Raw genomic sequence first — 11228 nt, 5'->3', positions numbered from 1 at the left:
GTGTGTGTGTGTGTTGAGGTCTTACCCTGGTCTATGTTGTGCTGTGGTAGCTGGCTCATCTGACTGTGGACCACACCTGCGTAATTCCGGAGAAAAGCCTCTTCACTGGGCGTCAGCTGAAGAGAAAACAATTTACATTTCCAGTTATAAAACCACACACAATGTTATCTTGATGGACAGCAAATTCATTTTTTTCACATGCTAATGTAAGTCAGTCTTTCAGTCCCTGGAAGTTGTGCCTCTTATCCTGGTATCTCTGGCTAGACTGGTTTGTACCTTTGGAAAACAATTGTGAGTTGGCATGGAAAGGAGACTTTACTGTAGAAAATCTAATTAATAGATACAGACTTTCAATAATAATGATTCTGTTAGGAAATAATGTTGCTATTGGTTTTGATAATTATTTGTCTTGATGGCTGTTTAAGAGACAACCACTGATGTGCATAAGCTGGACAATAGACAGCACTTCCAATTGTTTTCTGCAGTTTTTTGTTTCTTTAATCTGTAAATGTCCAAAATGTTGCACAACCAAGATTCGTGTTAGGCAAGACAGCACTTACATTTGATCCCATTTTCTTTAGCATGAGCAGGACCCGCACTTTCTGTTGGACGTACATGTCTTCAGGAGACTTCCCCGGGGCCTCCTCGCGGTTCATCCCCCCTGCTCCTGTAGCTCTGGACACAAAAAAAAAAAAACACGTTACACAAGAGCTGCGAAAAATCCAAGCTACGCAAACACTCAAGGTGTTATAAGAAGTTAGAAATACTTTATTGTTTGAGATGCACTATCGGACGGGCCTTAAACTGACAGTCTCTTAGACTACAAAACTACAAAACAGATTTTTAAAATGTCATCACTCACCCCTGCAGGCTTGAACACAGATACATAAAAAGTGATTACACTTTTGTGTTTGTATTCTTTAGTTTGGTTATAATACAATATGAGTTACTACTAAATGCAACCCTGACACATGCATTTTACACAGAGTATTGATAAACCATTGTATGATTCATATAATCCATGGCAGTATTTAGGCATGAGGTTAAGGCTCTAGCTTTAACAATCATGGATGTATTATAAGACATATAATACTGACTGCATTTAAATTACCTAACATAATTCTCACATGTCTTTTTCAGATTTATAAGGTTAAATAATACAAACTAAAGTCTATGTGATAACTTCCTAATTTGTAACATCCATACAGTGGTGATATATACAGTCAGAGGCCTTGTCTCAGTGCAGTCACAGTGCTGTTTGGCCCTTCACAGCGTGAATGGCTGTCATCAATATTTCATAGCCGTTTTCTCACAGATCTCGCCCCTGCCTGCTCCTTCCATCTCATATTCTCTGTCTAACTAATGACCTATTTTCTCTGTCAGTCTGCAGAGATGCAAAATATAGGCAAAGGGGGAGGGAGAAGAAGGTGATAAAAGGAGCTACTAAAGCTAATGAGGATGACAGAAAAGGGATAGGTTCCGCTGTGAAAGCACACACAAATCAAGGTCGACTGTTGTCGCATTATATCTCAGTTATAACTCACCAACAAGACGTACAGCGCGGTTTAAAATGCAGCCTAATTATGCTAATTGCAAATGCGAAAAGTCAAAAATAATTCAGAGAAAATGGTGGGAAATAAATCTTTAACGGGATGAGTCTGGTCTGAAAAAAGAGAGAATATCAGTATGCAAGTCAGGATTTGTTCTCTCCTTTAAATCCTTCATAAAAAGCCTATGGGAGCCGCAGAGACTATGATAGTTCTGGTAATTTATTTTGGCCTCTTATCTATACAAAGGACCTCTAATGCATGTTGACAGGCCGTTTGATGTGGGGTTATATTTAATTGAGGAGCTGGCTCGCCGTCCCCACTTCCCAGAGCCCAGAGGGGGGAGAAGGAGGAATGGGGCACCGTTGGCCATTGGCAGGCGTTCGGGTGCCACTGTGAGTGTGTGGATTCACCCAGATCAGAGCAGCTGGAGACCATATCTGGCTATAGTCCTTATAATGACAGTAACCTATGGTGGATGTTTATCGACAGCAAATTACACTTTTGTTTTTGGTCGGTTCTCTGTCCCACACAGTGAGCATAAGACACAGAAGAGGAGGAAGATGAACACATTAGTTATTCACTTCCACCTGAGCGTTGCGGGCCTAGTTCAATTAGAGAGCCACTGCAGTCTCAAAGCAAGACAGACATGAAAAGATGGAGTGTGCTGGTGTCAGTTACTAGCTACACCCCCAGGGAGGATGTTGGTGGCCAAGGTGAAGGGGGAGGCAGTGACACGTTTGATCCGACTCCCAGCTCCTCGCATGGAAGAATTATGACTCAAGCCAGAGACACCTACCAGTGAGACGATATAAAATGAAGCATGATATAAACACAGGAGCACCAGCAAGAGGCGACATGCATCTGAATCAGGTTGGGAGTCAAACGGTTACTGCGTGCGTACGAGGGGATAAAACAGCAGAGAGGGTCTGCAGAGAAAACTGTAACGGCCAAAAGGCGTCATCTTGTCTTGGAGATTTTTAAACGTCAAGGATAATACAACAAACATCCTCAACATTAAGGCTTATTTTGAGACTTGACTTCTGCAAAGGCTGATACACTCCACAATATATTCCACATTCATCATCTGTATAAATAGGCCTTCTGCTTTCATGACTGAGGCATTTATGAACCTCTGATGTTTCCGTTTGAAGTTTGAAAACTGGCCATATTTAGTATCATCTCTACCCGGGATGTTGACTGATTTGAGAGATACAATTTGTATACCAGCCTGAAATAAGCATCTCATCTTCTCCAACTTTCAAAGCAATATCTGCTATAAGAAGAACAAACGTAGTGTGTGAAATTCCATAGGGAGAATCTCGGCAGGAGGTAGAACAACGTGGAAATGTAAAAGCGGGTTCGGGTTATCAGAGATGTTCTTCTATTGTTTTGACATGTTTAACACTTTTAAAAAAGAAGAAAGGAAAATTAGACAGTTCCTATTCTGTATTTCACATGTTCCTCTTCAGGCTGGAAGTAGCAGAAACATGTAGATTACTATTTTGGGCGGCAGAGTAGCCACAGACCTGGAATAATTACAGCTCTGGTACTCAGTGAACTGGACAACATGTACACAACAGTGATTAACATTGTGCATATGATTATATAATGGGCAGCTTCATCCGTGCAATCCTTCTGAACAAACTAGCTTTCCAACCATGTTTATAATTCCAACAATGCACCAGATGGTACTCGGCTGCCAGAGACATAACTTCTAAACAATGGCTTCCTGCGTATCACTGCTGGATTACAACATTTTAAAAACACACTGGGTTGAGATAGTCCAGCTCAATGTGATTTCAAAGCCAAAAATCATGTACAAATGTTTTCATTGGCAGGCTGTATTATCAGATGCATGTATCTTGAAATATTTGACAATGTGAATGATCAATATTATAGTTTTATACAGAGATCCCAGAGCTTACGGTGAGGTTCAAATTGCTTGCTATGTCCAAAAGATTACGATTGTCATAAAACAGTCAAATACTTCCATAATATGCCATGATATTTCTGCATTTTGATTGACCTGTTCTGGGAAGACAAACTAATTATAGATGTCTAAACTTTGTATTTGCTACTTCATACTACCATCTAGATGACTACTTGTCAATTTAGACGAAAGTTGCTTTTTTAATGACATCTGTAAAATCTGACAAATCCAGTAAGTCATTTCTGCTATAAAATTATTGATTCGATTGGGATGCTGGGGTGATACAAAAAAAAAGAGAGACAAATCTCTACTAAAAACTCATAATGTTCTGAAAAGAAACCTTGAAACATTTAGCCGACTTGGGTCATTCCTGCATTATTCTGATGTGCATGCTGTTTTGTGTCTTGTAATAATTTTAAGGACCACAATAGGGTTCCTCGGAGTCCTTGGTGAGTGTCTGATGTTGGGTTCTCGAGGTGGGCTGGCTCAACACAAATCCCTCGAGGGATGCCAGCCCCAGACGCAGGCAGCTAATATTCTAGACGTAATCAAAGGCTTTCTTTAATGCTGATCGAGCCCTAATCACCCCCCCCCCCCTCTGCCCGTGTTGTAATGTTGGGGTGAGCCGAGACATCGAGCCCTTCTGGGCAGCACACCGAAACCACACTATCCCTGATGCTTACCTGTGAAATCTAAAAGAAAATATATAACACTTGAGGAGCAGCCTTATATCTCTAATCCAGGCCATGTGAAGTAAATAAATAATAAATAGCACGATATTTTTGACAAATTACCTCAATATTGACATTGACACAATAGTGTAGGGATTACTATTGACACTTTCACAAAACATTAACACAATGAAAATGTGTATAAGTAATCATCAGTAATGGGCATACAATGACTAAGCAAGTAATGGCAAATAACAAAGCAGCTAAAAGGGTCTGGTAAAATCTGAAATTGTAATAACTTTACTGTAATGAAGCATTCAAAACCAGGAATATTACGATAATATCTAGTCTCATATCACAATGGTGATAAAACAATGTTATATATATCCAAGCCCTACTAGAGACCATGTGTATATCCTCTCAGTTGTCATCAAGCCTTAAACATTGAAGTGTTGCTGCTATTATATTTCTACCAGTGAAACAAGCTTAAATATATATAAATCAACCATTTTGGGGAAATGATAAATAGAATATAAACATTGGATTGTGATCCGTTTTAGAAATATATTGTTTCATATTGTGATTTCAAAATATCTTAACTTTAGTGTTTACTACAACACCTTATACAGCCAATGCATGGTATGTTCAGCAATGCCCCTATAAAAAAAATAGACACGCCTGTTCTCTGCATGCCAGATTTCTTATGCACGCTTGTGTATCAGTGTCCATTAGTGTCTCTGAGAAACACAAACATGGAGAAGGCTTCTCACAACATTTCAACACTGTGACCGGGCCACACAGTGCAGCGGGGATCTGCTGCCAGAGATTACAGTATGCAATGTGATAGGGCCTCACATTTGCTAAGGGTCATGAAGGGCAGGGGCTGCCAAAGTGCACAGGCCCAGTCACACATGGCCCGGTCCACTTGTCCAGCTTGTTGTTGGCTCTGAGATCGGCTGTGCACATGATGCACAATGTCTGATTGTTCAGGAAATCAAATTAATCCAGCAAGCAGAAAAAACAGAAACAAACCTCGGAGTTGACGGACAAACTGGGTTTAGTTTGCAGCTATAAGTCTGAACTCTATAAGACCCTGAGAGGTCAATAGCCTCTACAGATACAAGAAACCAGGAATGAAAAAAAGAAGAATTTAATCACGAGCTGCTCCAACCACAAGCAAATGTGTGAGAAACCTCAGTCGGCTGCTGGAGCTGCCAGCTGAGATGCCAACAACCTTGCCTGGTTCAGCAGAGCAGCTGCAGGTACACGTACGTACACGCGCGCGCACACACACTATCTTTTACTGATGACACACAACCTAATAAAACAACTAGAGTTCATATTGAAATTAGTAGACTGTTCTAATTCAATACTGTAACGTTAGCCACATTTACATCAATTTAAATGTTTATCTTGTGACATTAACTATACTGTCTCAGTGTTTAATAGTATAGAAAAAAATTGGCCTTCAACGTAAGAACAATTTCTCGTTTTAAATTCTCTTTTTTTCTTTAAACCAACGTTCCAGAATGTAAAGATACTACATTTACATTGTTTTCAAAAGAAAAGAAAAAAAACTAAATATGTACATTTTATAAGTAGAGCTGCAATCATAGTCAACTATTAGTCGAAGAAATACTGCTAACAATTGAGATAATTGATTTAGTCATTTCATTTAATGCAAAATGGCATAAAAGGGTGTTTTTCGACTTCCAGGTATGGGGATAAGAATGAATATCTTTGATTTACATTTTTATTATTTTTCTTCACATTTAATAAACCAATCGATTAATGTAGAAATGAGTTGTCGGATTATTCTATACTGAAAATAGTTGCAGCCCTATTTAGAAGCTAGTAATACATGATTTCCAAATCTAAATTGTCGACCTTTTTTTGCTCCCGATCCGATTCCGATCATTTGATTTTGACAATCTGCCGATACCGATTTTTCCCGATTCGATCTTTATGCAATGCATTAAGAGAAAAAAAAGGTAACAGATAACGGCTGGTCATCCAACGCGATGAATTCAGCTATCTTGGCTGTTATTTTGTTGGCCTTTTCACTGTTCTGGGGCAGTTTCTCTTTCCTTTTAAAAGTCTCTAAAAGTGTCGGTTGTTTCAGTGCCGTTACCTGAGTGGCCGCTGTGTACTCGTCGTGTTGTTGTTGGTGTTTGTTTCTCAGGTGGCGTATTAGATTGGTCGTGTTGAACGTAGCTCTGTTCTTTCCACCACGCGGAACCTCTGCCTTGCAAACATTGCATCTGGCTGTTACACTGCCTTCGCTTTCAATTTTATAATACTTCCAAACTCCTGACATTTTCTCTGTCCCGACTCCCGAGTCACCAGCTGAACGTAGCCTCTCGTTAGCTTACTGCTACTATTATGCCCCTTTCACACCAGCGCCTTTTCAGCTCCGGCTCGGAGCTAGAACCTGAAAAGCGCCGGGTTTTCCTGTTCACACCGCAGCGGCGCCGGCTCTTAGCTCCGGAATCCGCTTCATTTCCAGCTCCAAAAAATTGTCGGTCCAGAGGCAAGAGCTTTGGAGCTAAGAGGCGACGTCGCTTACGTCTCTCTTACGTCGAGGCGTGCAGGAAACTAAACCCACCTCCCATGGGTCGACTGTTATGCCTGCCTACAAGCAGTAGTGCCTATAAACACACTTTATAAAGTCAGGCAACACTAACCAGGCTTCGTGTGATTCTGTTTATTTGTGCCTTACTTTGACCATCCGTTCACTGTTATCGATCATTGTGGAGAGAGGCAGACGTGTCGTTTTGTATTATTGCAGCTATCGGATTAGAGTAGTCAGTTTAGCTTCGGTTGCTATGCTAACATCACCCGTTTTATACCAGAGAAACTTTCATAACAGCGTTGTGATACCAAACAGCGTCAATTCAGACTGACACACATTCACTTAGGCTAAGGGGAACTGGGGATATGCATCAGCTGCTTGTGTGAGTCGGACAGTGAATACTTTAGAGCGGCCGCTGCAGTGGGAGCTAACGGGAGAATAAACTCCCGTGGAAGAGCAGCACTGCAGCGGTCGGTAAATGCTGCAGAAACACATGAATAAACAATGAACCACGGCACTCTGGAGCAAAGTATAAGGTTGGAGAAGTCGTTATTCAATTTATTCTGGCTTCGTGTGATTAAAAGCAACACGATCATCGACCCGACGCTGTTGTTGTCAGCGCCGTAATGGCTGCCGTTGGGGAGCAAATCAGCGATGTAAACGGTGACGTCATGACGCAGCTCTGGGGCGCCAGTGGGCGGTGTGAACAGAGCGGGAGCTGAAAAGGGAAACCGGAGCTGAACCAGAAAAGCTCCCGCTCGGAGCTAGAAACTGAAAAGCGCTGGTGTGAAAGCCGCATTAGACACTGCGCCCTGCCCACTTTGTTGCCAGATTTCAGAGAAATAAGCAACCAGGTCTATGAAAACAAGCCCAAAGAGAGCAACACATACATGATGTTGTGTAATTTTAAACCAAAACTAAGTCCTCAGGATGACATTAAGACGTGAACATGGTCATTTTTGTTTTGTAACATTAAATAAAATAATAAAAATATTTTATATAAATATATATCAGTCCTATGACACTGCTTCTTCCCAGCCAAGTCTGCAGGAGGACATAATGAAAAGCGTTTGACCGGCGGCCGTGCAGTCACAGAGCGACACACTCTGGGTCGGGCAGCTCGGAGTCCTGAAACAGCGTGAGCCAGACATCATAAACCAGAAATGCTCAGGCCTGGACTTTCTGGATGTCTGCATGCTGCCTTTGTGTGAAGCCATCTCCTCACATGTACAGTGCCATAACAATGGCTACAGTATTTGGGGACAAAGGTGATGAACTGGATTGTGAAAACATGATTGATAAGTAGGTCATGTCTTGTTGTCACCACGTGAGGCATGAACTCAAACAATCCTGTTCAACTGTACTGGCTTAGTTCAAAGCTGGGTTTCTGGCAGTGCTTAACTGTCCTTGGGCTATTTCCACATTACGTTGATATTAGGATCTACAGAGAGTGAGTTACAGTAGACAAGACATGACATTTGACAAATGTATACCTTATGTCACAGGGAGACCGGTACCAAAAGACTGAAGTGCAAACCCAACTCCCGCTAGCATTTAAGCCTCCACCACTCGCAAAAACTTCAGACCGAACCAAAGCTATTACAAACGGCAAATATCCTTATGTTGCCATGTTAGCAAAGCGCTACCTGGCTGTATCTGCTACCTCTGTCCCTAGCAGGAGACATTGCTAGTGCCAGCAGATCTGCCCTTTCGGCAAGCAATGTGGACAAGTACATTTTTCTTTAAAAAAACATGAAAATACAATGACAAGCAAGTCCTAATGTCAAACTGGCTGCTTAGATACTAGTACAGTAAAATTCAAATACAGATTATTTCAGTTCATCGAAAAGCTGCACCTTAATGTTTATTTTATTATATTTTATATTTATTTGAGTGAATATTCATAGTTTAATAATAATTAAAAACCCAAAACTAATAGTTTATGTTTTGTGAGTACTAGTACAGTAAAGTTCAAATACAGATTATTTCAGTTCATCGAAATGCTGCACCTTAATGTTTATTTTATTATATTTTGCATTTATTTGAGTGAATACATTATTCACAGTTTAATAATAATTAAAAAAATATATGTTTTGTGATAATTTTTTCTGCTGTACCGAAAACGTACCGAACCGAACCGTGACCTAAAAACCGAGGTACGTACCGAACCGAAATGTTTGTGAACCGTTACACCCCTAATAGTACACATTATTAATCTACCCCATTATTAAGCTCCTACTAGGATACACTTAACAACTCGTACATTGTTAATACTACTACAGTTCCATTAGGAACATGTATGAACGGTTTTCAGCATTTATATTTTACAAGATTGAGGCAATCTGATCTTGCAAACTTTTTCACAATACTTAATTTGTATCTATCGGTTATTCATGCTGTAGAACTTAATTAAATCTGGTCTATGATCTCAGAAGAAGATCTTAGCTCTCTCCTCACAGTCCCTCAAAGGAACAGAAACAGAAGCTGCAGCCTTAAGCTGGTCCCACGGGGGAGCGGCTGAAAGATTTTAGAAGCGCCAACATCAAGGCAGGGAATACAATTCTAAAAGCTATCGGATCCATATGCTTGGAACAATACCACGCATTGCAAATGTGCATGATGCCGTGCGCACAAAACAAAGAACAGAAAAGATCACTATGCCACTAAATTATGTTTAACAGTCATAAAGACTTGGTGGTCCTCCAGAAGGACTGTGTGTGTGTAAACTACGAATGGATCCAAGTAGCTTTAGTATCATTGTGTCAGGCCACTACGTGGGCTGAGTTAATGCTGACAAGTGTGTGCTGCCAAACGCAGAGCACAAGGTTGTGAGACGAACAAGCCCTCCCTCCTAAACTCTGCTCGCCAGCAGCTGATGAGCTCCCCCTGGGGATGGAGCAGCCGCTGAAGAGCACCTGCCCTGAGGAAGCGAGGTCCTAATCTCTCTGCAACATCCACCCAGTTAGGGGAATGTGCAAACTAAGGCAGTCCTGACATACTGTGGTCCATGACCAACTCTGCAAGCTGCCTGGAGAATTCAGGGCGCTCGCCTGTGGCCCGGCCCTGATACCCACTGACCGCAGCTCTCATCAATGCCCTGCAGCAGGCAGGGTGCCAGCTTCATCACTCAAAGGCTATCTGACATGTGGGGGAAAGCAGAGACTGTAAAAGGCAGCATGGCACAATGCATCCATGGGTGGCATGATCCAAAAATAGAAACCCAGTGAAGGAGTTATGGGAATAGAAAACTTGAACATGAACATTTTAAGCAAAGTGACCGCATTCTACATAAGCTGTTGTGGCTGGAGCAGCATTTAAATGTTGTCTAAGCATTTCCTTGGCTGACTGGTAGGTGTTTAGTGAGTGGGACAAATGGCCCTGTAATTTGTATTTAACCCTACGTGTAGACGTGCATCATGAGCATGCAGTCTGCTAAATCTGTGTATTTCAGATACATTTAACATCACAATATCGTCTGCAAGTGAACCCAACTATAACCGTTAACGCTCTCAGTGGTCTACATAATGTTACACTCGCGTTAGCTGAGATTTTAGTAGTTTTTCAAAGTCAAACTCTGACTGAAAAAGAAACACAAAGGAAACAAAATTGAACGGCAAACTGTAACAAAATAAGGTTTGTCTTTCTAATTTTAAGCTATGGAAACACATTGTGACAGTGAACGGATCTTGTTATCATGTTGCGGGACGCAGACTATTCAAACTAGCAGCGCTCATGCTAGCGAGCAGCAAGCCTTCGGTGCATTTTCCACATTAATTTTAATCAATATCCGTCGTGTAAAAACATGTATGGACGATTTTCTAAACGGCTTCACGAGTTGCCTTCGTTTTAACCTGACAATCATTACATTTAGTCCCCACTACTACCCGCGCTACCTTTGGAAAAGCAGCCCATGCTAAAAAACGAAGCTAGCTAAGCTCGCTAGCATGCCCGAGACAAAAGCCTGAATGAAGTTCCTGTGAAACCCCATCCAGGTGCCGCTGCGCTCCAGGAGTGTGGACGCCTGGAATCAAACACACGTATCGATTCACAAAAACCCTGACAATGTGCGCCTCCTGAAGAAAATATAGCTTACCCCTCCTGGTCCAGCTTTTCTTTCTTCTCTGCTCTGTTTGAATGGTGTGTTGTTGTAGGAGGGCGTCCTGTTCCGGGGTCACATCCCTCCAGTCGGCAGAGCTTCGGCGGACTGACTCCGACTCGACGCAGCGAGAGTCCTGCTGGAGCTTCAGTACCGACACCGGCCACCGGGGCCGCCACCGGCCCACACTGTACAGGGCTGCTGGAGCTGTTTTACATTAAAGGTACCCTATTATACTGTTTTTCATCAATATATTATAGGTCTCACAATCTCAGATATATACAAAACATGTCTCTGAAGTGTTTGGCTCGAAATAACAAGCAGATCACCTATTGTAGCATCCCATAATCCCCTCTCTTTCTGCCCTGTTTCAAAAGTGCTGATTCTCTGTCTGTTACTAGATGAAAAT

At 41.7% G+C, this 11228-nt stretch overlaps 1 protein-coding gene across 1 annotated transcript in view; it reads right to left on the bottom strand.

Moving 5' to 3' along the window:
• Positions 1-10969, bottom strand: part of ctnnbip1 (catenin, beta interacting protein 1) — a 29690-nt gene extending 18721 nt beyond the window's left edge. The window contains exons 1-3 of the mRNA XM_034087115.2: positions 10817-10969; positions 561-675; positions 26-116 (exon numbers count right to left, since the gene is read on the bottom strand). Coding sequence (XP_033943006.1) covers positions 26-116; positions 561-656 — 187 coding nt within the window. The 5' untranslated portion in view covers positions 657-675; positions 10817-10969. The remainder of the gene's footprint in view (positions 1-25; positions 117-560; positions 676-10816) is intronic.
• Positions 10970-11228: the final 259 nt, after the last annotated feature.

This window comes from Pseudochaenichthys georgianus, chromosome 7 (assembly GCF_902827115.2).
Source record: "Pseudochaenichthys georgianus chromosome 7, fPseGeo1.2, whole genome shotgun sequence".
Taxonomy (NCBI): Eukaryota; Metazoa; Chordata; class Actinopteri; order Perciformes; family Channichthyidae; genus Pseudochaenichthys; species Pseudochaenichthys georgianus.
The sequence above is the reverse complement of the archived record's forward strand: the minus strand, read 5'-3'. Positions and strand labels throughout refer to the sequence as shown.